Genomic DNA, 26,371 nt, shown 5'->3' on the forward strand with positions numbered 1-26,371 from the left:
GTTTCCTGCGTGAACCGCCCTCCGGAGCCGGTGCGAGGGGTCCCTGGGAGCCCCGTGTGCCGTGGGGCTGCGGAGCGCCTGCAACCGGGTGCCGCTGCCAGGCGCAGAAGCGCCATAGGCCCGGAGGCCTCCCCAGGGCACGCCGGGACCGGTAGTCCTACGCTAAGCGGCTCGTCACAACCGGCTGACCGGCCTCCCATTGGCCGCTGAGCGCCGGCCCGCCCGTTCCCGGCGTGCGGCGGAACTGGCGTGCGGCCATCGGGGGTGGCCGTTGAACGGCGGAGACTTTGAACGGCGGAGCGGGCGGCCGGGCCGCGGCCATGGATGCGGCGGCAGCGGGTCGGCAGCGAGCGCTGCTCCACCAGGTGAGCGCAGCAGGGTTTGGGGGAGGCGGCGGCCGGCCGGTTCCCGTCCCCCGCGGCCCCTCACGCCGTGCTTCCCGCAGGTGCTGGGCTGGAGAGTGGCGGCCGCTGTCGCCTGGTCCGTGCTGCTGCTGCCCATCTGCACCGCGGCCTTCGTCTTCCTCAGCGCCGTCGACCCCTTCCACCCGGTGCGCTGGATCTCGGGTAGGTGTCGAGGCCTCTTCCCTGCTCCCAGGCGGCGGCGGGGCGGGAAACGGCCGGGGAACGGCCTGAGGGAGAGGGGAACGGCCTGAGGGAGAGGGGAACGCGCGTCCGTGTCAGCTGGGCTTGGTGTGCCTGGACCCGCGCCTGGGCTTCCCTTGCAGCCCCGCCCGGGATCGCCGAAGGGGACCTGGTGTTAATATTTTAATTCCGTTTATCAAACAAAGCCGTTCCAGCCGCCGCACTTGACAAGGCGCCTTTGGCGCTCCTGTGGTTTTGCAGTCACGTGTTTGTATTTTGGGGGCGGGGGGTGGCCCCTGTCTGTCCCTTTCCCCGTCTGTGTGGCCATCCCCCCATCTGCTCTTTTGGGCTCAGTCTCAGCTAACGGGACCTGATTTTGGACGTGTGTTACACTTGCATTTGTGTGTTTCTGAGAGGCCTTGCTGTTCCCCACAGGTAAGTTTTGTGTCACTTTATCATCTTCCCTAGCTAAGAAACAACTGTTGCAAGCTGGTGTAAGTCTGGGTGTATCCATGGATATACTGGGGGTTGGAGCTAGGTGATCTTTGAGATCCCTTCCAACCCAAACCAGTCTGTGATTCTAGGATCCTTCAGAGAAAAAAAAGTAGAAGTGACTTAGTTCTCTATTCCAATTAGTCAGACACCTTCCCCTTTCTGCCCTGCGCAGCTGCTGTTTGCGTAGCGAGCTTCAGGTTCCTGTAACTCTGGTGCAGTGAATCACAAGCAAAGCTCCTGAACCAACAGCTCTGCGTAGTGGGAATAGCTTTCCCTTGAGTGCATGTGCAGAAAATTGAGGGGTGTTCAGACAGATGCTTTGAACCTGTGATCATTTAGCTGCTCCAGGCAGGGAGACTTGATTTATTTCTCCCATTCGTTGGTTCTTTTGGACTTCTGTATATTCAGACCCAATTGATTCTGTAAGGAACTTCTTACCTTTAAAGTGTGGCTGTTTGGTTGTTGCAGCTTTCGTTAAGTGAAGGGGAGCTGTGGTAATTGGGCCGTAGTTACTTTGAAAATTTTTCTTTTTAAAAACAAACTTGTGACTGTTTGCTTATGAAAGATCTAGTTATAAGGGTTTAAAATAGTTTCTGTGATATTTCAATGGGCTTTTGTGCAGAGATGTTGTGTGGCTGGGCAGATCTGGTGTGAGATGATAGAATGTGTGGAACAGTACTCCCTGTTATGCACTTAGGGGGTATTGCTGACTGCTTAAGCATTGCTTTTTGTTACTTAATGTGTCACTGTTGTGTTGCTGTGATCTTCTGAGCAATAATTACTTAATTTTCATTTTAGATTCTTTCAATGACTTGTATACTTCCTATGTCATCTTTTCTGTCCTCCTGATGTCTGTGGTCATACTCGTAATAAGCATCTTCAACACTGAGTTTTATACAGGTGGGTTGTAAGTTAACAATCTGTCTGTGTTACCTGAATTAAATAGGATGACTGTTTGAAGAGATTTATGTTTGCATTTGATGTACTTAACATCAAATAGTAGGTTTCCTTTTAAATGAATATAAACAACAAGCAAAGCTTATTTTTAAGTAAATTGTCCCATATTCCTGTTTACCTCCTGGCTGGTAGCCTCTTAGCTGGGGCACTTCATTGTTTTCTGAATATTTAGTGATAGATTCCAACTGTGAAAAGTTCTTTGGTGACAATGGGTTTTTGGGGGGGGTTGTTTAGGGTTTTTTTTCTTTCTGGTAAAGGTTTTTATTAGGAACAAATAAAATTTGCTTTTGGCTTTTATTTACAGTTGTACCATCAATACCATGCTCTCGACTAGCACTGATAGGAAAAATTATTCACCCTCAGCAAGTTATCCATTCGGTTGCCCATGCTGTAATGGGAATGTTGGTTGCTTGGTGTGCTGCCATTATGACAAAAGGGAAGTTCCAGTTCCTGGCTGTGCCCTGCACAGCTCCTGAAAGGTAATTAAAGAAGAATTATGCCAATGTTTTCTGTTGTGTATTTACTGATGGCTTTTTTCCAAACAGAAAGCTAAAATTTGAGTACTACACTGAATAGTTATACATTGGTTTCCTTTAAAAAGGAAAGGTTTTCCTCCTTTGTAAATATTACAATGCACAGAGAATTAACTGGGCCAGAGAACCTAAATTGTCTAGATTCTTAATGGAAGGCTGAATGATGACAAATTGGTTGTCTGTTGGGCTCCTGGTTCGTGTGACATACTTCATCAATACCAGAAGCATCTTTGTATGCGAATTACAGAAATGTGTGGTGGGACTCCAAGTTCAGTTGGGATTTGAACTTCTTAGAATGACTTTACTTGTTCTGAACTCAGAATTAATTGGAAGTTTTCTATTTTAGCATTGATGATGATGTTGCTCAGATGTGCCTAAACGAGTATCGCCTCTTTTACCTACTTTCCGGAGCGTTCGTGGGATGCAGTTACAGCCTTCTGTATCTTATTAACAATATGAATTATTTGCCATTTCCAGTCATTCAGGTAAGAAGTTTCTTTGCTGAAAGATGTGTCTTAGCAAACAAAACAAGCCTGGATTGTGTATATTTTTGTATATGGTAGTAGTAGTGGTCTGTTGGCGTGCTTTCTCCCATAGATGATGTGTACACTCGGCTGTAAAAGCCAGTAGTGTTCACCTTCCTCCTTCCAGCCCAGCCCCTTCCAAATGAACACAGAAATCAGGGACGCGGTGACTGTAACATTTACACCCCTCTGATGCATGTTAAAGCTGGCTGAGCTGGGCTATTGCAGAAAGTGAACAGCAGGAAGGAAGTTAACTTCAGGACCAGACAACAAGGGGCGCCTAAAAGCTGTAAATCCCGAGAGGTAAAAAGCCTATTCTCAATTGAAACTGGGCACCAGATAATTTGAAGTCTAAATAGCTTTTTGAACCTTGCTTGAAGTGCCACATCCAAAGCTTGTTTGTGTGTGTGGTGCTATGGAAACTGAAATTCCATTAATGCCTTTGGAGAGGCTCTAGCAGTTCTACAGAAACCTGTACCGATGCGAAATGGTGAGGAAGCGCCGTGTGAAGCATCATCTTAGAAATGTTTCCTGGGTTGCTGTGGCCTGACAGCAGCCATTAGCTTTCTGTGATTCCCACATTGACTAACTCCAACCAATTTGGTGAAAGATGTCTTGAAAGAAAGTTGGTTGTGTTAGTGGAAAACCATGAAGTCGTGTCTGTCAGCAAACCAAACATCATTTTGGCAATGCTGCAGTTACAGGATTTTTGAAAATTCTGTTATTTTGATACTGCTAATTATTATTGTTATTTTTTAATAATGTAACTTAGTCAAGTAAAAAATGAAATCAGTTTGGTTTCATTTGGATTTAGTGTCAGGCAGGTTACTTTGATCACTTGGGAATATTTATATAATTGTGTGAAAATGTAATTTGTATGGAGAAAGGTGTTGGTATTACTGGTTTTGCTGCTTGGAGGATTACTGACTGTAGCTCTCGTGTCTGAATTTTCCCTATATTTTAATGGGAGACTTTTAGTAGAATAACTATGCCTTCTTTGAGTTTTTTTTTTTTGTTTCTTTCCTGTGAGAAAAAGGACTGAGAATTAGAGCTGGTTACAAAATGGCAGAAAGAGACTGGGTGAATAAATAGTAGGTTAAACATCTTGAGTGGCTTTAAACTATTCTATAATTCATCTAGACTTAGATTTTCAAGTACCTTGTCCTTTCTTGTTTTCAATTTTATTTTACCATTTTATGAATTTGTTCTGAATGCAGAATACTAAACTCTTGTTCTTGCTTGGTTTTAGCAATACAAGTACCTGTGGTTCAGAAGATCTTTGCCTCTCCTGGTTAAACACAGTTGTGTGGAGTCGCTGTATTTTGTTAGAAACTTCTGTGTCACCTATTACTTTTTTGGTAAGGGTTCCTGAAACACTCTTTCCTCCTTTTTATTTCCAGTATTTTGAAAACTTTATCTCAGGCCTCTTAAACAATAGGGGGTTGCACAACAATATTTGTGTGATGGCAATTCTTAACAGCCTCACAGAAGCAATATCTCTTCTCCAAAGAGATCAACACCTGTAAAAATTTATTGGACCAAAGCACAGACTGCTGTCTCCAGTGACCTCTTCTGTGCAGGAAGTCTTGTTGCAGGCAGCTGTGAAGTAAGAGGAGCTGCCAAATTCCAATTCAGCTGCTGATTTGCAAGTGCATGTTTTAAAACCTGATGCTTTGAGCCACTGTTTAGTTACCTGGCCTGGATCGTGGCAATAGGAGAATAAATTTGAAAACACAGTGTAATTCAAATAAATAAATATTGCTTATATTGATTTAGGCTGTAATTTATATTTCCTTTTTTCTTTATTCCCAAATATTTTTTAACATGGATAAGCTCTCTGCCTTGGAGTGCTCCTTCCATTGCTTGGTATTGGAAATAGTGCAGCATATTGCTGAGCCTGACATACCAGCAGCAGGTGTGACTTAGCTATATTTTCACTATTTTTAAAGTAAAAATCGGCACTTTTGATTTATTTCAAGTGCCTTTTATGTTATTTGGAGGAAGCTGGGGAGGCAAAGGCAGAATGGCTCTTTCCCATGTGAAAATGAAGTTTGGTCTTTATGGTAAAAAAAAACCCTCTGCGCTGTTGAAGACAATTGCACTGAGCTTCCTAAAAATCAGGAATCTTTAATGTCATGGTTGTAGTTATCATCCTAAATGATATCAAAATAGGGAATTATTTCCACTTCATTTACATTAGGGGGTGAATTAGAAGCATAGTGGCTCTGTATCTGTTTCCATTAAGTCCTTAAAAGCACTCTGCTGCTGCCTGAGCTGTATTGAAAATTAATATTAAATTCCTATTAACCCTCTTGTTGGTGAGGAAGCACAAATAACTCCATGCTGAGAAGCTAGCAATAAAACACAAGGTCTGCAAACACTGCGTTGTTGCTGTCCTGAAGTCCTTTTACATTCTCCTGTTTGTATTTCTTAAAATCAAAACAAAAAGCCCAAAGGCAGGTTGTTTCCTGGTGCACACCTGTTACAAAAACAGTGTCTTGTCTCTGTCCTGGCACTCTACTTCTGCTGTCTTTGTGGCCTGTCGTTTATGTGTTTTGCAGCATTGTATTTGTTTCAGTGTTTCTTGTTTATCCCCCAGGGTATATCCCAAAGGTATGGATAAGTACCACGATGGATCTTCGTATAGACAGGTGGGTAGCACATTGCTGACAGCTCCGGTTGCTGAACAAGTCCAGCTTAGCAACTGTAGCCATATAAAAAAGAGGGAAGCTGGACTCTTAATACCTTCATTGGCTAAAATTGTAATGATTGTTATTTATTTCAGATTTCTTAATTCCATTATTTTGCATAACTTCATTTTATCACAGCTACTGAAAAATGAAAGAGCTTGTATCTCAAACTTCTTTGAGAAACTGGTTTTGGAGAAAAAAACCCCAACAAACGAACAAAACCTACCCCAAACTAACTTTACTGTTGCAATTGTTGCTACTGTAACGCCTTCCTATAGACAACTTTCATGATAAAAATACTTACATCGTTTTGTTTGTTTTATCTGCAGTAAATTGCATCCTCTTGACACTCTGACTGGCTTATTGGATATCTCCTTGTTTTACCACGCCTGGCTCTGCGGCGTGTTTCTTCTGATTACCTGGTACACTGCATGGTTACTCTTCAAAATCTATGCTACAGAGGTTAGTACTTAGTGACAGCACTAAGGGTATGACATCAGTGTTTCACTAATAATACTTTCTCTTCACAAGCAGTTTTACTGGGAAATAACTTACGACTTTTTGAACATTCGAAGCATTCAGTAGAGATAACATCTGATCAGAGTTTATCACAGAATCATAGAATGGTCTGGGTTGGAAGGGACCCCAAGGATCACAGAGCTCCAACCCCCCTGCCACAGGCAGGGACACCAACCTCCAGCCTTGATCTACACAAGGCTGCCCAGGGCCCCATCCAACCTGGCCTTGAACACTGCCAGGGACAGGGCATCCACCACCTCTCTGGGCAGCCTGTTCCAGCCCCTCACCACTCTCTCTGTAAAAAACTTCCCACTAATATCCAATCTAAACCTTCCTTTAGTTTTAATCCATTGCCCCTTGTCCTGCCATTGTCTACCCTTTTAAAAAGTTGATTCCCCTCCTGTTTCTCTGTTCCCTTCAGGGACTGGAAGGCTGCAATGAGGTCCCCCCGCAGCCTTCTCTTCTCCAGGATGAACAAGCCTTTCCCTTTCTCTCCTTATAACAAGACTGTGCTGCTTATAAAATTAATGCTTTGTTAGTGCCACCTCCCCTTACTCCTCTTTCTGTGTCCCCATTCTCCTGTTAGTGCTTGATGCTAAATCTGCTTCTGGGAGTCAGCACTGTGCTCTTTGTCCTCTCAAGGTGTAAAGACAGAGGAGCCAGTGCAGGGCCTGTATGTGTCTGGCAGAGTGTGGTTCCCTGCAATGATTCTGTATTTGTGAGACTGGCTGAGAATTTGTGACACGCAGCTGCAGGTTACATGGGGGGATAACATTCAGAAACTGGACATCTCTCAACCCAATTTCCCGATAGGAAAGAGAACAAAACGCTGTCAGTTTTCTAGATGAGCTCTAGGAATCTCAAATTTAAGCAAACCATCCAAGTACACGGTTCTCTGAAGCAGGGATGTGTTAATCTCATTCAGTCTGCAGTATTAAAATAGACTTCAAGCAGCCTTGGGAATTAAGACACTTGTGCTTTTTCATTTGGTCATAAAGTTACAAATTAATATGGCTAAAAATAGACTGTCTCAATATGTAATGAGTCTGATTATAATAAATGTGAGACCATGATGGAAGAGAGCAGGAAAAAAGAAATCCTGATAACAAAGAAGTAGAGAAGACTTGATCTTTGTTGACTAACCCAGATATTTTTTTTTTGTAAGAATATGGAGGGGAAAACTGTTCTTTTAACTTGATGGGTTTTGTAGGATTTTTGTTTGTGTGTTGTTTTTTTGGGTTGGTTTTTTACTTAAAGTTTACTAGACTGCAGAACAGTAGGAAAAAAAGGGAGCAGAGTGCTCTCAGGCAATGGAAGGGTGTGTGCAGTGCTTGTTGGAGTGTTAGCTTGTATTAAAAAGGTCTAGCTGGTGTGACTCAGGCGTAACTGATGTAGTGACAGCTCCAACAACAGCTCTGAGGTGTGAACAACCTGTTTCAAAGGATCATGGTTGAAGCACCAGTGAACACTGAGTATCTCTGTAGTTACTGTATTGCTTTTTAAGCTGTGGGAGACAAAAGAAACATCCAGCTGTGAAGGTAGAAAATGGACCTTGTCTGTTGAAGAAAAGATTTGTTTATCCACGTGATTGATTTAATGGGCTAAAAGTCTTCCAAAGCTCTCTGTAAATATTTGCATAGTGTTAACTGAAAAGTCAGGAAAGAAATTGTAAACTCAGTCCACATGAAGTCACTTCATTAACACTTTGAAAGCAATTGCTGCCTCAAATTTCAGTTTTGCAGTTGGAAGCAGAGGAGAGTAAAGCTCATATGTAAAATGAGTGCAGTGACACAAAACTCACCGGTGATCTCTGTCCAAACTGGTCCAAGTTGAATGATGTAAAAAGATGCTGCATTTGATACAATTTAATCACAGCTGCTTACATTCATTTGTGTTGTAGCCACAAGAAACATGCAGAATATGAATATAGTGATAAAAATAAGTATTCATCAGTTTATCTGTGCAAGAGTGCTAAAGAAGAATAAAAAAAACCCCTTTTATTTGGTAAAGCCCCCTCAGCTCTTCACCCGAGTGGTGATGCTCTTAAAGATCAAAATTGCAGCTGAGATTTCAGTCTTGCTTCTGCATATGTTGATGTCAGGTATGTGATCAGAGGAATTTCTTTTCATAAGGATATGATGCCCCTAGCTCTGAATTATATGGGTATGTGGGAGGCATTTGGAGATAAAGATAGCTGCGTTTTTAAAAGTTTTCTCAATTTTAAACATAAGGAGTAAAGTCTTTTGTTTCTGTGTTAGAAATTTCAGGCTGGTCTGTGTATGTTGGAGCAATCAGGTGTCTACTTTTGTAGTTCATCGTTCACCTGACAAGGAGCAGCTCAGGTGAGGCCTTTCATAGAGTTTTCTTGTGTTTTGCTCTCTGTAACACAACTTCTGATGTTTATTTTTAGGCGCATCATTTTCTGATCCAGCCGACTTTTGCTGAGGAGACAGACCAGTGCCTGCCTAAAATCTTAAACAGCAACCCTCCCCTCATTATAAAGGTAATCGAAGGGCAGTGATTGTGCCCCTGTACTCAGCATTGGTGAGGCCACACCTCAAATACTGTGTTCAGTTTTGGGCCCCTCACTACAAGAAAGACATGGAGGTCCTGGAGTGTGTTCAGAGAGGGACAACCAGGCTGGGGAAGGGGCTGGAGAGCAAATCCTATGAGGAGCGGCTGAGGGAGCTGGGGGTGTTCAGCCTGGAGAAGAGGAGGCTGAGGGGAGACCTTATCACTGCCTACAGTTGCCTGAAAGGAAGATGTAGAGAGGTGGGTGATGGTCTCTTCACCCAAGGGACAGGTGACAGGATGAAGGACAATGGGCTCAAGCTGTGCCAGGGCAGGTTCAAATTGGACATTAGGAAAAAATTCTTAACTGAAAGGGTTATTGAGCACTGGAACAGGCTGCCCTGGGAGGTGGCTGAGTCATTAACCCTGGATGTGTTTAAAAGATGGGTAGATGAGATGCTCAGGGATATGATTTAGTAGAGAACAGTTACGATCAGACTCGATCTCAAAGGTCTTTTTCAACCTAGTGGTTCCGTGAATTCCTATCCTCTTCCTAGCTAGGTGTGTGCTGATAAGGTGCTTCTCTGAATAACTGGTACCTAGAACATGTGGTTGCAGGCTTCAGCTGAGGTGCTGGTTCTTTCCAAAGCTGCCCCCGGCACCGAGGCAGTTAGAGTAGTGAAAATGTGTTCGGCAGTGACACCTGCTGGTGCTCACCACACCGGGGCTTGGGGATCAAGGCAGACTCTCTTGGTTAGAGGTGAGATCTGTTTGGCTGCCACTTAGCTGCCTTAACGTGTTCTGATGGAACTAAAAAGCTACATAAAAATCTGTGAGTGAAGGAGAGTAATCTTGGTCCGACTGTGGTAATCATTAGTGGGATTTACTGATTATAATACTGAGAAATTGGGGACTTCATATAAAAAGTATTTTGTGAATAAAGATGAGTGTCTTCCTGCATGTGCAAAACGTACATTTACTGATTTTACTGATAAGACTGGGGGTACAGTAGCCTGCAGTCCATTTGAATCCTTTGCTAATTTCTGCTGTGTTACCAGGGGATGGGTGGGAAGAGTCGAGCACAGTTAGAGGCAGAGGAGGCCAAATGTGTAATCTCAGCCATTACTAAAATGTTGTTGTGGTTTATCCCCAGCTGGTAATTGAGCACCACTCACCTGCTCCCTCACCCTTCACCCCTGTGATGGGGTAGGGAGGAGAATGAGAAAATCCCTTGTGGATTGAGATAAAGACAGTTTAATAAGATATCAAAGGAAGACCATACTATAACAAAACAAATGATGCACAAATGCAGTTGCTCACTGCATGCAGAAAAAACCCCAACTGGTCACCCAGGCTGTTTCTGAGCAGTGATCCCTCCTCCCAGCTAGCTTCTCAATTACACAGGGAGGATGGCATTATATGGTAGGGAATATCCCTTTGGCCAGGCTGGGTCAGCTGCCCTGGCTGTGCTCTCCCAGCTTCAATTGCACCTGGCTGGGTGTGGGAAGCTGAAAAGTCCTTGACTTAGTGTAGACACTAAAATTACCCAGCAACAACTAAATGCATCGGTGTGTTATCAACATTATTCTCAGCCTAAACCCAAATGTCAGCAGTCAGCACTATACCAGCTATTAAAAAGAAAATTAACTTTATTCCAGCCAAAACCAGGACAAGTATCTAATTTATAATTGGGGCTTGTGTAGTGTGAGACATCTGGTTATTTTTTGTTTGCCACATTAACTACTTAATCACATGAAAAGCGATATTAGGTCTGGTACTGTGTGGCATACTCTGTAGTTGAGCTCTGGCTTCCCAGAACAGTTCTTTCCTTAGACTTTTTTTCATCTTAGGTTCTTTCTGAGCATTTAAGATAAAAAATGGTGTTGGATCTTCTTTCACTGCAAAGGAAATGACTTATCAGTAAAGTTCTCTGAAGCTCTTCCTAACTGAGCAGCCCCATCCAGAGTGGTTCTAGGGATGTGTGCAGTCGTTTGTCTCTGTCCTTTGGCTGTAATGTGGCTGGTTTTAGTCTGTGTGAACACGTTTTATGTTAGGAATGGCTCTTGTGTGGGTAACTATGTTTATTTTTAAAGGAAATCTGTTGGACTTCGTGTGTTCTAAAACATTTCCCTTTCTTTGTAGTTTTTAGCCTTGCAAGACTTGATGTTGCTTTCCCAGTACTCCCCTGTTCGGCGACAGGAGGTCTTTAGCCTTAGTCAGCCAGGTAATTATGAAAACTGTTTCATGTTGAGTCTTTTTCTTTTAGAAAAAGTGTTAGTCAGATGCTCTTAGAAGCTATTTAATGCTGTGAGGCAAGCTGCATGAGCCAGGAAGCCTCACCCCTGTGGTGCCTTTTCCAAAAGGATGCTTAATTATCTGTACTCATGTTGTTTCACCTACTAAACTCAGTGAATTCTGGTGAGAAACCCAGGCCTTAGGATGTTGAAAGCAGGATCCTCTTGACACTGCCAGTCAGGTAGCCTGAACTGAATAATCTAACGGTGTGTATGAAAGCCCAGTGTTGAGATGTGAGGTGAAATGAAGCACAAACAGTGAGTCACTGCTAGAGTTGTGGAAGCAAGCAATGGCTGTAATTTCAGTTAGTACACAAACCTCTTGCTATATTGAAAGATACGGCAGAGCAGGTCAATTACAAGTGCTTAGAAGCCTCTGGGAACATCTTGTTACACCTTATCAGGAATTCTAGCATTTGTACTACTTCAAAACTGTTTGCCATCACCATTGATATGACTTTTTGTTTGCTTTAGTTGTTTAGTGATTTCAGATCTGATGGGCCAAACTGCCTATGTTTGCCACTTGCTTAGCAGGTTTTGCTAAATTCAGAGTTATCCATTGATGGAGGGATGGAATCTGTCCTTGTTTTTCATCTTCCTCTCAGTACAAATAAATTGTCACAGTGAAAATGTGCCATGTCTTCTTAGAACAGGAGTGGTACTAAACTTTGAAGTTATAGTCTGTCAGAATAGATACAGGGATGAGCATCTGGGTTAATTGTACCTACAACATTTCCTTTTTGTTTGTGTACTGCTAGGTGGGCACCCTCACAACTGGACTGCAATATCAAGGGAGTGTTTGAATCTTCTGAGTGATCTGACCCAGAGGCTGATCATTCAGCAGGAAGCTGCAGCAGCAAATGGGAGAGCAAAGCATCCAGCAGGAGAGCTGAAAGTATCTCCACAGACTCCTGGTATGTGAGAAAACGCTCACGCTTGTGTGTAAAGCATGAAAGAACCCATAGGTTATGTAGGTACATTAGCCTCTGTTAAGTTTCATAGGCAAAATCAGTTGGAGGGTTTTCTGCAAATAAATGCAAACAAAGTCTCTCCCCTGATTTCAAGTTAGGTATTCTTGTTGACATAACCCCAAAATAACTAGAAAACTTGGAAGCGTCATGTTTACGCAGTTTGTTTACTCTGCATGACGTTATTTTCAGTACAGTAATTTTTTCCCACACTTGCATGAAGGAAGAAAGTCTAATTATTACAGTTTTGTTAAGTGGTTCAGCCTAGTACAGGGAGAACTTGTGTCTTGCCAAGAGGTGTGTTGTAATTTGCCTGGCTCCTCTTCTGATTAGTTTAAGATTGTAAAATTGGGTTTTGTTTTGTTGTTGTGGAGACTTAAAATATCTTTGTGTGATTCACTAATATCACTGTAGAATAAGACACACATTTTGGGTGTTTTACATGCCAGACTTGGGCATCGTTGCTGGCAGCAGAGCCATGTTAGCACAAGGGGTGCCAGGTAATTGAATCCCTCAGCAGTCGGCGCCTGGGATACGAGTGCCTGGCAACAGCAGGGAACTGTCGGTATGTCCAGGGTGAATTTCTTCCAGTGCTGCAGTTCCTTGGATTTTGTGGCTGATGTGCCTTTTCTTACATACTATGCAGAATTAAAAAGCATTGCCATTGTTCTATAGGTAGCCTTTCTCTTAGTACTTAATTGTAAAAGCACACTTCATGTAGATACGTACTGGGGAGTAGTAATGCTAGCCAGCAAAAGGAGAAAACTAAATAAATCCACAGGGATCTTTCTCATCACCTGCTGCTCTTGAGCTGATGAACTCTTAAAACACCTTGTGCTTGTGTGGATGTGTACATCTTTGCAAAGCCACAGTAGAGACAGTGTCCTTTAATAAAAGCACTAATGATAGAGAGGTGGTTGAAATAGCAATCAAACCCTGTCTTTTATTTCGTATGCACCAGCCTGTTTATCTTCACACACCGTGTTCTTTGTTGTTAGGAGCTGCTGCGACAGAAGACATGTCTTTCCAGTCACAGAGGTCTCATATCATTCCCAGAGTCTCCATGACTTCCCTGGTTAAATCATCCCTGATGCCTTTAAAGGCATCGCCTGGGCCCGATGTTGGTTCACCTTTCAGTTCACCTGCTTTAAGTGGCAAGATGGGAATTCTGGATGTCCACTCTCCTCGGTATGGATCAGTCCAGAGTCCTTACATTGTGAGAAGGGCACCAAAGCTGTGGACGTCAGGTTCAGGTAGAGGATTTTCCATGGCCTGGTAGTCATAAGTGCTCACCAGTGAGCATGTCAACAGAGATCTGTATCTTGAGGATTATAGTGACAGCAACCAGTTTTTCTGAAGATATTTTATTTCTCTTGTAGACCTGCAAATGAATGGTTCCCACCACGAACCCTTCCCAGTGCTCTCTCCTGTGAGAGCTGGCAGTGAGGCAGTACAGCCAAACTTTATTTACACGTGGCTCCAGAACAAGCAAGAACAGGTAGAGTAAAAGTTGCAGTACAGAGAGGTTACAGCCAGTACAATTTGTGTTCTCTCTTCTGAAGGAACTTTCCGTTTTTCTTAATGAGTGCTTCCTTCTCCAATTAGCTTACCTAACAATAATCCTTCCCCCACCCCCAACCCCTTTATACTGTGAGAAGATGGTAGGGTTGAGGAGGGCCAACTGTGCTTACCTTCAGAGAAATACAGCTTATCTTTTAATCTTCTGTTTCTTTTCAGATAAAAACCTTTTTGTCAAAGCGAGTGCTGATAATGTATTTCTTCAGCAAGGTAATCTTGATCTTACGTTTTGTGACTGACCAGCACTGCCTAGAAATGCATGAGTGTACCAGTTCTGCTGCAGCACTCTCTGCCTTTTGCATGTAGTTACAGTTCTAAAGCTTTTCTTTTAATCTAAGGTTTTCTGGAAGTGAAGCTTTGTACTTGCTGTGAGTTTCACAGCAGGATTATCCCATACCTGCATGAAAAAAAAAGAGTAGGAATTCTTGTTTAAACTCATCTGGATATAAACTGCACTTTGCTTAAAGCCTCAAGTACTAGTAAAGCACAACCTAGAACTTAAATGCAATTATCTCAGTATACTAATTGTGAGATGATACGGCTTCTAATTAATATTAAAATTCAATTAACTGGGTTTTGTTAGGCCAACGTACCAAATTCTGTATAGTTTTCCTTTGTGGGAGAATTGGTAGCTAGAATGTCAGGAATTTATCCTTACGAAATGCTGGTACTAATACTGCTACTTTGCAGGTTACCTTTAATGCTTAAACTAAATTTAAATAGGTTTACACAGGAAAAAAAGGATCTTTCTCTTAGCATAATAGAACAATAACTCAATTACATCTTAAAGAAGCATCCCCATCAAATTTAGGTCTTTGTTTTGCAGGGGTTTAAGTATATCCTGCAATTAGAGATGAGATTTTTACACACAGATCTTCTCTGTGAATGTGATAATGGTTTATGCTTACACAGACAGCAGCGTTTTTCTGATCAGTTGTAGACTGGAGGGGGGACGGAGGCAAGCAAGCTCATTAAATAGATGTGGGGGAACGGTAGTGCCAATTTAGCCTTTGAAAAGTAGTTAGTTATTTTCTTTTCTTGAAGTCCTAGTCATAGCTGTGGCTTTGTGAGCAGCTCCTGTCAAAGAGAATTTTAGTTTCTCCAATGGTCAGACTTTTCCGGGTGTTCCGTGAGATCTGTCTGCTGTGCAGATCTTTTCTGAGGGGAGGGACGTGACCCCATCAAATGTGTAATACCTGAAGTTTTGGTGATGCTATTTACAAAGCACACTCAGAATGCTTTGGTTTCTTCTCAGCACCCTGAAGCCTCCATCCAAGCTGTCTTCTCTGATGCCCAAATGCACATCTGGGCTTTGGAAGGTAAGCAGTTTCAATTCTCAGGTGTTAGCTCATGGAACTGTGACTAAAAGGATCCGATTCCGGGTTTCTGGGCTCTGTGCTTTATACATGTAACAGAAGAACAGTCTGTGAACCTGTGTTGACACAGACCTGATTGCATTTCAGATACTAACGTGAATAAAGGTTTAATTCACTTGTTAGTTTTGAGATCCCATACGAGATCCCTTAGTTTATGTTCTGCAGAAGTTTGGTAGAGATTCCTAAATTTGATTTCTGTTGTTCCTCTTCCACATGAAACCATGTAGTGCTTTGCTTTGTTTATTTTTATTTTTTCCTTCCCAGTAACAGATTTATGATGCCTTTTCACAACAATATTTCTGACTAAAGGCTCCGACTATCCGTTAATCACGGAGCATGGAGGGTGGGAGGCACTCGGGTGGCAACACACAAATGGACAAAGATGGTCTGCAGAGAATTCAAAGAACAATGGCACTACGTGGTTGCACTACAGGATTTTCTTGTTTCTTTCAAATTCATGAGCAAATATCGGTGTTGATAGAATCTTTTATTTAGATTTAACTGTGCAAAAGTTGATGTTTTTCCTTGGTGAGCTGTGCTGTGGGCAGGCACGCCAGGCTGCCTCAGATGGGTGGTGATGAGTCAGGACATAGTCAGGTGATGGGAATCACACACGTGGTTTGCATAAAAGCAGAAGATACCATTAGATACCATTTGTGCTTTAACAAAGGCCAGAGGGCTACACTAATGTTTAAAAATGTGATAAACAAGTAAACTGAGAAGGGATTTAAAGCAAAGTCAGCATTTCCCTCAAAGTATTAGAGGTGTCATACAAGCTGAACAAAGAAAGTGGAATGATCTGGAAATGTTTGGGTATAATTGTGAAATCGGTCCTGCCTCTTGGTTGATGTCAGGTACAGCTTTGATCAGAGCAGTGCAAAGAGTGAGCCAATGCTTTTTAAAAATATATTTTATATATCACCCCCCTTGCCTTTTCATCAACTTCTCACTATTGTACATATATTGTATGTATCCAGTGATTGGAGGCTGAAGCTGACATAACTCACCCAACTGTAGTAAGTCCTGAAGGATTTCACCACACTAGTGTAACCTTCAGGCAAACCCATGATCTTTGTTAATGCTGGTGAAGTTGAGAATTCAGTAATTATAGCAAACTGCTTCTTTTTTAAAGGTCTCTCTCATTTGGTAGCAGCTTCTTTTACTGAAGACCAGTTTGGAGTTGTTCAAACTACACTGCCGACTATCCTGAATACTTTACTGACTCTTCAGGAGGTAAAAGCTGTTAAATTTTCCTGACTGCAGAGCAAGTTGAGGAGAAGAGAAAGGAGTTCTGTTAATGTTGTATTTTGACTTTACTGACCAGTCATTACTGTAAATGGCTTCTCTTCTGCAGTTAAACTTGCCACTCTGTGTGTTATCAAACAGCTGAATAAAAACCTTATTATTGTTTTAATTTTGGAGGTAGAAAGCCTGTTTTTAATGGAAAGCTTAATGAAAAGAAAGGTACTTTGTGCTCAGTCAAAGACCTTATTTCAGAGATGCAGCAGTGATCATAATGCTGTGTTTTATACATAGTTACAGAACCTGATTCTGCTTATGTTGATGGCCTGGAAATGCAAGGTCAGGTTTAGTCTCCTATATGTTACTGTGTCTCTCAGTGGAATTCCTGAACTTGTGCTTTGTTTTTGCATTTAGACAGTGATGCAATGAAATGATTGAACAGATGCAACAAGTTCATTTATGTTTTTCTCAATCAGGTTGTAGACAGGTATTTCAAGCTGCCTCATGTTTCCAGCAAACCCCCCAGGATTTCAGGAAGTCTGGTGGACACGTCCTACAAAACACTAAGATTTGCACTCAGAGCATCTCTGAAAACAGCACTGTACCGCATAACTACTGTCTTTGGAGAACACTTAAAGTAAGAACTTTTTCATGACTGCTTGCCTCCCAAATTTAATGTTACTGTAGGACCTGTGAAACGGGAATTTTGTGCAGAAATCCCTTAGAGTAGTTATTCTAGCATGGGATTTTAGGGTTGAGGTTTTCTATTTCTTTTCTTTATTTGTGGAACCTTAAAAAACTCCTGTGTAGATATACAGTTCCTTTAGAAACTTATTATTCATGGATTTTTGGGCAATTTTTCTTAGTGACTTTTCATGAAATCTTTAGAAGCAAGTCCATGAGTACCCCTCGTTTAATAAATCTCAGCTATTGAGAAGGAAATAAATCAACAGACAAACATCTGTTCTGTAGGCAGCAAATGCTGAGAATCCTATGAAGAGTCAAAATAATCAAATCCCCTTGCTGCTTGGTTGTCTGAGGGCTTGCTGTCAGCTACTGCTGCAGCAGACAGACTGATACTCTGAACCTGTGGGACCGAAACTTCCTGCAGGATCTCACTCAGTTTGGAAGTGCTAGATACACAGGGGAGATCGTTTTAAGAGATTTTCTTCCAAAAATCATTCTTGGAAGTTAAATGATTGCTTGTGTTACGCTCTGTGTCTTGGGACAAGTGTCTTAGTAGGGGAAGGAAGCTGTTGAGGTGAAGAATTGACAGCTGTAAGTGTTAATGTATTTTTTTGTCTTTTTCTTGGAACTTAGGTTGTCCATACAGCTGCATTTTTCTAAAATGAGCTTCAGTGTAATTGATTTCAGTGTATGCTTAATTTTGGCAAAAGGCTTTCTTTTTGTGGTATATTACATTTAACATAGATTCTTATGTTCTGCATTTGTTTTTAGTACAGTGCAAGTGTCTACAGAACATAAGAAAAGACTTCAGCAGTTCCTGGAATACAAAGAATAAGTAACAGATTTTGATGCGGCTGAGTTCTGGGTTTGTTATTTTTCAACGCTCTTGGTAAGAAGAAAGTGGGACTAATTATCTTGGCTTTTTGGAAAAGCATGTGGAAGTGCAAGTCAGAGAACAAAGCTCTTACACCTGAAGAAGAGCTCTTCTGGGTTTGAATTATCTTTCTGTAATAAATTTTTTTTAAAATTCATCTTGCTGCCTTTTAATATCACAAGTCAGAAAGTGTCAGTTGTTTGTTTAAAGTAAAGCTCCAACTTTTGAGATTTCCAGTTACTTTGCCACTTGGATCCTTTGCTGCTGTTCATGATGTATTCTTTCCCTCCCTCTTTTCTTGTTAAAGGGCAGGTTAGAGATTTACAGAGATGCTTAGTGTGCCTAAGTGTTTCATAAATTTAGTTGGTAACACTTTTAGTGCAGACGAAGTGTGTACATTAGGAGCAGGAAACAGATGGGCCCAGGAATAAAACACACTAAACATGCTACTCTTCTTGAAGATGGAAGTATTCCTTCAGAGTGAAATGGGTGTGGAGAACAGCATTGTTAAGACATCAATGCTGCTTGAAAAGCTAGCAGCTTGGATTTTATCTTTAAGGTGACCTAGGAAACGAAGTTCTGTTCTACCCTGAAACATACAGGAAGCATCACTGCATTTAGTAAAACTCCAAGTAATGATACCATGAATTAAAGTTTGAATCAACAGCTTTCTGTTAAGGTGCATAGGAAGGGTGTTCTTACTATATCCAACTTTTCCAAATTAATATACATTATTGGCAGCTTCTGGTGAAAATGATGACTTTTAAAATACGTGGGTTTAACATTTCTTATCTGGAAGTAAACCTGTCCAAATGGTTTGAAAACTTACTCTGTTTTTAAATTCACTCCAGTCATTGTGATGTCTACAGTAGGAAACGTGTGAGGCACTCAGATGTAGCTGCAGCACCTTACTGTAATTTCCTTGAGTGAGGTAAACAGCCATGCAAATGAACTTGGTGTGTGTGTGTGTGACAAGGGGAAACAAAACTTGGATCATTTTCCTTCCATTCTCTTCAGGGCTGTTAGTCCTGAGGTGTTGGAGGACTTGAGATCTGAAGATGGCCATAGTGTCAGTTACATTGGTGTGAGGAAATGAGCAGCTGATAGATAAATAGTGGTGGTGTAGTAATAATTCTTTAGGAGGCCTGTAAGGTTTAGGTGAAAGAAGAACCCCAAATCGACAATGAGACCTGCACAGTGCTTTCCTTGGTAGCCATGTGTTGTAAGGTGGACACTGCCTCTGTTAGGTGTGACAGTGCAGTACTTTGCTTCCTCTGTGCTGAGATGGCTTACAGCAAACACCACAGGGTGATGGACAGCAGTTCATTACATTTAAAGGTTAAGCACAAAGTCTTTTAAAACTTCCCCAAGCTTAATTTCTACCACATATCTGACTTATGGCAAAGCCTCTTGCCTGTCTGGCTTATTAAGTAATTTAATTTGCTTATTTTCTGGTGTTGCAATGTGCACCTGGAGTTGAAATGGTGCTTTAGCTAGTATGTCAGGTGTAACTGTTGACCCAAATACTTCAGCCAAAAGTTTCACATAAATTTTTCATGCATTTAAACAGGTGCAGAATATTTTGGGGAGGTTTGTTTTGTTTGTTTTTTTATTGCTCTGGTATTTTCTGCAACACTCCCACAAGTATAAGCTCTAAGCTGTAATTAACAGTTATGGCTGTCAGCAGCAGGCTTAAAATGTAGCCGCCTTTTTGATGCCAAAGTGCTTGGGGTCTGTCCTCCTTGTGTTGCAGTAAGAGATTTGCAGACGACATCTGCTAATGTGCATGTGATTCATGGCATTCTCTGTGCATGACAGAAGAGTTTCCAAAGCTGATTGCTTTGTGGTTTCTTTAAAAGCTCCAATTCTTAAAGAGCTGTAGACTTCTTTTTTTTTTTTCTTCTTCCAAAGCCTTTACTTAAAAGTGCATCTTTAACACTATCTCATGCTCATGACTAAGTGTGCAAGAATATAAAGTGTACGTTGGGTGCCCTCTGAAGATGCAGTAACTGGCTCACACGATCAAACAGGGATAGCCTCTTACTCTGGTTTTGGCTTTGGGAATAATTATGTTCCTCTGGCAAACTGTGCTGGTGTTTCAAGTCTTTTTATATGCTTCTGTCTTAACGTAAAAGCAGTCAGACTGGGAAGAGTCTCTGGTTCATTTCTGCATTCTGGGTAATGAGTGAAAAACTAAAGCCTTTTTACAGTCGGTTTCTATGTATCTGCAGTTAAATTGGATCCCTCAAGCCTGATAATGTTTCTCATCTGTTTAATCATCTCGAAGCTGAGCTGCATCATCTTGCTGGATTTCCTATAGGGTGCACAAGTGAAACAGGGTGTTTGGTTTGCTCCCTGCCTCTTGCTACAGGTTAGCTGTAGTAAGAGGCTCTGCGGCGGTTTCCAGTGCAGCAGCAGAGGTATGCTGGCGATTGTTCAGATCTGTTTTCCTGTTAGGATGAAGCAGAGGCTTTAGCTCTCGAGCATTCTTGTATAAATATGAATAAACCCTTTATCTTTCTTTCTCTGAGATAAAACTTTCAAAATTGAGGCTGTGGGTGACAACTGTAGTGGCCCAAGTCGTCAGAACTGTGGCGCAGCCCTGTATCCGACGGAGCTGGCCAGGGCTTGCTCCCTCAACAGGAGCACTTTGCCACTTTGGAGAATTGTCTTGATGCCAATTGCAGCTCGGGGCCTGAATGCACCCTTGAGCTGAAGTGGTTTCGATTCTGTTGCTGCTTCCTTTGAACAGAGGCTGTATTGTATGTTCTGCGCTCGGTGTCCTAAGGCCCTTAGCAGCCATCTTCCCACCTCCAGAGATACACGTATGGCTCCGAGGGCGAGGCAGGCACCCCTGCGGATGCATCCAGCTGCAGCTATGGACCTCTCAGTCTCTCGCTGATGAACTCACTGGTCCCGGTTCAGTCACAGGCAAGTCGTGCAGTCTGTGGGCCATGTGCTCACCAGACCTCCCCCATAGCGAGAAACCGGCCATGTGGGGGATCCCGTACTCTGGGGAGGAGGCCCTGATGCTTTGGGGAGTTTAGGGGGTTGTGATGAAGGTTTGGGTGGAATCATCACAAGCTGAGGACCCTACTTGTCACTCACACACCCTCCTCCCTACCCATGCAACCGTCTCCCCCTGAGGTCTTGGTATTTCCCACCACCAGTAGTGTGTCAATATATTTGCTGTGTGGATCAAATGTATTTGGGTGCTGTGGGCATACCTGGAGTATAGTTTGCCAAGCTCTTGTGCTGTAAGGGGATATTCTCACCTCAGAGTATTGCTTCCCCTTGCTGCAGACTCGTAGAGAGTTACATCAGGAACATCAGCTTTGGATGAAACTGTAGTATAAAGAAACCCTGTCTCCCCTGTGTCTGAGTAAACAGGCTGGGAGAGAGAAAACTCATGTTCTACTCTGATTTCAGAATACAAAAACATAGATTGGGTAAGATCTCACCATTCTGCCCTTGCAAAAATCTTGGGGCTACAGTAGAGCTTGTCAGTCAGGAGATAAATAGACATGGTGCCTCTGGAGCTTCCTGTGAGCTCAAAACCCCAAATTCAAGGGGGAATAGATCCCTGGGTGCCCTGCGGGCACACTATCTGATTCTTCTAATAGGTGGTGATGACATAGCAGTCCTCTCTCTCTCTTTTCTTTTTTTTAAATCCCTCTAAAGAGACAGTTCCAGAAGTAGGATGAATTTCAGAGAGAACCATGGCCTAGGAAGCACGTGGATGTGTTTGCGCTGTCATCAACAGAACCAAGTGCTGAGTGATCAGTGAGCTCTTCTTTCCCCTCCCCTGCCCAAAACACACAAAACACAGGCTTTGCCTTTTGCTCCTTGAATAACTTGACTTTTAAATCTAACGACTAAACGATCAAGGCTGGGGCAGTCTGTGGTATTTAACTGCATCTCATCTGAAAAGGTCTGGTGAGAGCCCTGGAGCGAATTTTCAAGGAATTGGGAGTCAAAGGCTGCTGCAGGATATGTGTAAGCATCGTTCTGTGCTCTACCTCCGTGAGCTCCAGTTGTGGGCTTTCAGATCAAGACATGGGTTGGGTGACTACTTTCAGGGCAGGTGTTGAAGACCAGGTAGACAGGACACCAGCGTTGCAAACCACTGAGTTCCCTGGCCATTGACCATCAGAGGTCACTGCCCAAAGCAGGTTTGGGAATGCCAGGCTGTGGATGTCTGGTGGTATGAGGTTTTGGGTTGAGCAGAGGGTTGCAGCTCAAAGTGAGGTACTGGGGGGGGCTGTTGCCTTTGCAGACACTGGCAGTCAGGTCTGCGGAGGGCTTCCTCGGCAACTACAAAGACCATCGTAGGAAGAGAAAAACCCATCTCATAGTGCAAGCTGGACACGGCCAGGGAGGAAGGGGTTGTCCTTGCCTTTATTACCAAGATCCTGTACAGCTCTTCACAGGTGGTCACTCTTTGCAAGTCTCACAGTTTCCTCATGCTCTCTTTGGGACACCAAGGGCTGAGTTTAACTGATGGAACTGGAAACGTTCTTTACCATATACAACCATGGCAAATGCCACATAACCTGGAGCGAGGAGTGGGGGAGCAGTTGGTCTTTGTCACAAGTTTAATGCTCAAACTTGAAATTTTTGGCTTCTGGGGTTCTGTAGTCTAACCCCAACCCTCCCTCACCTCCAACAATTTAACAAAAGTGTATATTTTTTTGCAAATCAGTAGGCTGCTGCAGTGATGACCAAAGAAATGCCCTGGAGTAAATGAATACTGTATTCTGTGCGGGGCTTAGCTGAAGTGCAGGGAATATATTCAGTGTGTGGTCCAGACACCATGCCAATGAAGAGAAATCAGAGAAGAGTAACAAGCTGCTCATTCAGCAATCATTATCTCCAGTGCATTGAATATAAAGATCCCAGGCAAAATAACTGGGGCCACGTTATAACGCCAGTACTATAACTCACTTATAGTAGTCATGAATCAAGGCTGTACCAGCAGTTCTAGTCCTGGCACGTCCTAGTGCTGAGGATTGGATTTTTATAATCTGAACATTCTTAAATTGTGTTGTCCTGGGTTTGTTGTTTGTTTGTTTATTACTGAAGTTTATTTTACTGCTTGCATTGTGCATGCAGGGTGTGAGAGATGAATCTGTTTATGGACTGATGCAGAGAAATAACACAGATGAATGTTTGAGGAAGCTAACTACAGGTGTAAACAACCATATCCTGAATGGAGGCTGGTGGAACCCTTCTTTAGAGGGTTTTTTTTTTTCCCCTCAGAGTACTCTAGAACGATCTGCCAACTAACAGGGAAGCCATGGGGGCTTTTGGAGATGCTGGTTGTTTCTTGCAGTCTCTGCAGGACAAAGGTGGATTCAAGATTACCCTGTGATTTTCCCAAAATATGCTAGCTAATTAAGAGAAACTTGTTTTTAAAAGATAAGTCCCAGTGATCTGAGGAATTTCTTTTTTCTCACTAGAAGATCTATAAACAAATCTCTAAGCTATGAGGCAATAGTTGAGTGCATCGTTAGATAATGTGTGGTCAGTTTGACCCTGCTGTCTTAATTTAGGAGGTCATTTGAAAACCACTATAGAGAAGGGCTTTGTGCTGCCTTAAAGGGATATGGGCAATCTCTAAGAAACGGGCACACTTACAGAGACAATCCTTCTGGCACGGTTTTTGTTTGGCTGTTTCTGTTTTTTTACTATCTGTGGTGCAGTAAATTAAACCAAAAACAAGTCTGGACTTGGCATGCCTTTGTAAATAAACTGCTGTGTGTGAATCGACAGCTCGTTTGCAACCAGGTTATTTATAACAAAGTTTGTTATTTCTCCCAGCAGAGAGCTGCTTGTGCCCCCCTATTCACAGAATGCTTACGGTAACACCTCCCACCTCTGTCTGTGCCGCAGCAGTTGCACAAAGGCCTCACAATTTCAATTGTGTCCTTCTGAAATGTAATGTTGTTGCCTGCTGAAGTAGAAGCAGGGATTTCAGGACGTGAACTGGAGATTAATACTTCGATTCTGCTTGTTTGCTCTGGGCAGCTCACCTTACCTGTATCCGTTCTGCTTCATTCCTCTCCTCCCACAGAAAAACTGCTTGGGGAACTGGAGTTTTCAGCTTCTCGAAGATCCGGTTTGTGACCAGCAGTAATGCTGAGGCCAGTTCCAACCATCTGTTCCTGACAAAGGTAAAGAGCACGCTTTGAAGATTGGATTTGGTGAACTGGGAGCCCCTTCATGTAATTTCCTTCCCCCCCCTCTCCTGTTTCCCTCACCCTTCACAGATGATCTCTCATTGTCCTTGTGGGTATTCAGCTCCCAGGCAGCAGCATCTGAAGCCAGGAAAGCTCTGCCTCTGGTCGTGCAGCTGTGACCACGGAGGCTCATGCTGTCAGGAGCAAAGAGGCATAAAAGCACCTGTAGACCCTGAGAAAACCACTGACATAGAATGACCAGATCTTGGCTGGTATCAAGTGTCAAACTTGTATCAAACTTGTTTGAAACTTTGGGGTTTTTTTCTTTCCTCACTGCTCTGTGTCAGCTTTGAGTTGATCCTGGTGTGATACAGCCGTGAGTGTGCTCAGGGTGCAGTTACACAAGCTATGCCGTGGTGGTGCAGGACTGCCTTTCTGTGGTTAACATGGTCCAGGAGCTGGTTTTGGTGTCACACCTTTGTCCCACCAACACCACTGCCCAGAACCACTTGTCTCTGTTTCAGTGCCGGCTGGCTACAAGGACACCAGCTGGCACAACTAGCAACTGTCTGGCGTGTTCTTAGTTGCTGTGAGGTATGATTTCACTCCAGCCTGAGCCAGCTTTGGACTACTGTTTCTTTGGAAACCAACTAGGAGTAACAGGCAGATCAGCAGTCTTTAGTTACTTATCCCCTGTGCCCTACCCTCTTGACTTAGGGAGAGGATATTCAGGCAAGTGTTTTGCATTCCTCTGGATATTTTTTATCCCATATTGAAGCCTCACCTTTTATATCTGGTTTGAAATGAAGCAACCCTCAGGGCCTAGCTTCAGGGACTGAAGTTGGCCTGCCTGCTTCAACTGGAAGGTCTGCTTTGGTCACAGTGACTTCATTAAGAGAAGAAAGAGGCAACTGAGCTAGCCTTGGGTCGTGCTATGACCCATGACCACAGCCCTCAGCAACCAGGAATATTGAACAAGAAGGCAAAGATGAAGAGAATCATTCTACTAAAGGGAGAGTGTTGCTGTGATGGGGAGAGAGATTGATGATGGGTTTGCACGGAGATGGGAGACACCCATCTAGCTCATGGATGTAATGACAACATTGGGTGAATCAGTATTTGCTGTACAGCTTGTGCATACAGCAAAGTCATGGTGACCCAGGGCATAAACCAGTCAGCAGCCACGACTGCACTTGCTTGGCCTTTGTTCCAGAACTGAAACATATGAAACGTCTTCTGATTCAGCAGGGAGGCTCCTCCCAGCGCTTGTTCCTCCTGTGTCTGTGGGCTTTCTGGACAAGCCAAGTCATTGCTTTGGAACAGCTCTCAGGTGTCAAGTCTCCATCAGGCACAGCCAGGTCTGGAGGACATCCTTCCATCATCACCTGCTCTTCTTGCTCAGGCGCAGGGATGGGCATCCACAGCTGGATAGTCCCAGCAAAGACAGGGCAGCTGCCAGATGTCTTGCTTGAAACAGGAAGTAGTGGTGTGAGAGAAGGTTTGAGTCCATGGGGCCTCACCTCCTCCTGAAGGAATGTGGGTACCTGCAGCTTGTCCTACACGGTCCACGTTTGTGAGATGACCTCTCCCAGTGAGGTTTACCTTGCCGCGAAGGCTTCAGTTCTACACACTGTGATTTGCTTCCCTGGCCACCTGTGTGAAAAAGGCTTTTTTAATTACTTCTCCTCCCCCGCCCCTCGGCTCAGATGGTGCCCAGAGCATGGAGGAGGAGGAGGAGGCTCCATACCCCCTCCTGCCCGCACAACAGCTATTGCTGAGCGAGTGGCGGCACCTGCCGGCACTTCGCAGAATGTTCTGGGTAACACCGGTGATGAGAGAAGAGAAAATGGAATTAAACAGCGGTTCAGAGCAGGCTGCAGGTGGCCTGAGGTAGGGAATTCAGGGTGATGCGGGTTAACGAGGCGAGAGCGAGTTTAGGTCGTCACCACAGCACATTTGCATGTTAAATAATTACTGTTCCTGGTAACGTTGCCGAGTGCCTTTAGTGTTTTCAACTTGAAGAGGAGTTGTTGCTGGGTCCTGAGGGCCCCGCAGACCGATGGGGCTGGGGAATGCATGTAGGGTGGCAGAGCACTGAGAGGTGGTGTGGGGCTGTAGAGAACAGCCATGCAGAGGGATAACATGTGCCGAGACTTTTTACTTTGCTTTCATGAATCCCCAGGATGTCACCATTAAAATTCAGCATTTGCACCAGGTAGTTAGTTAATGCTTAGATTTGATTCCTACTGAGGCCAAGGTGAGGATATTCTCTTTTTTTGGAGTGCCTTGCTCCCACCAATATATTCTGAGGACATTTACCTGTTTTAAAACACATTTGATAGAAAGCTATTAACTTCTCT

The 26,371-nt window shown here is 43.3% G+C and overlaps 1 protein-coding gene across 1 annotated transcript; it reads left to right on the forward strand.

Moving 5' to 3' along the window:
• Positions 1-305: 305 nt before the first annotated feature.
• NDC1 (NDC1 transmembrane nucleoporin) lies at positions 306-17,983 on the forward strand. The gene is made up of 18 exons (XM_084265989.1): positions 306-365; positions 446-566; positions 1,878-1,979; positions 2,341-2,515; positions 2,916-3,054; positions 4,343-4,451; positions 5,693-5,744; positions 6,113-6,245; positions 8,713-8,805; positions 10,956-11,037; positions 11,866-12,021; positions 13,074-13,328; positions 13,455-13,573; positions 13,813-13,863; positions 14,909-14,972; positions 16,162-16,262; positions 16,748-16,908; positions 17,730-17,983. Exons 1-18 carry the CDS (start codon positions 321-323, stop codon positions 17,791-17,793), a joined length of 2,022 nt encoding a protein of 673 aa, XP_084122115.1. The 5' UTR covers positions 306-320; the 3' UTR covers positions 17,794-17,983.
• Positions 17,984-26,371: the final 8,388 nt, after the last annotated feature.

Source organism: Gallinula chloropus (genome assembly GCF_964237585.1).
Source record: "Gallinula chloropus genome assembly, chromosome: 6".
Classification (NCBI taxonomy): Eukaryota; Metazoa; Chordata; class Aves; order Gruiformes; family Rallidae; genus Gallinula; species Gallinula chloropus.

What these genes read in the sequence shown, in the direction of transcription:
- NDC1 (XM_084265989.1), top strand. Translation starts at nt 321, where the DNA reads ATGGATGCGGCGGCAGCGGGTCGGCAGCGAGCGCTGCTCCACCAG. An exon ending in CCCGGTGCGCTGGATCTCGG is followed by an intron (nt 567 to 1,877) that starts GTAGGTGTCGAG and finishes TTTTCATTTTAG; the next exon opens with ATTCTTTCAATGACTTGTAT. An exon ending in GCTGTGGACGTCAGGTTCAG is followed by an intron (nt 13,329 to 13,454) that starts GTAGAGGATTTT and finishes TTTCTCTTGTAG; the next exon opens with ACCTGCAAATGAATGGTTCC.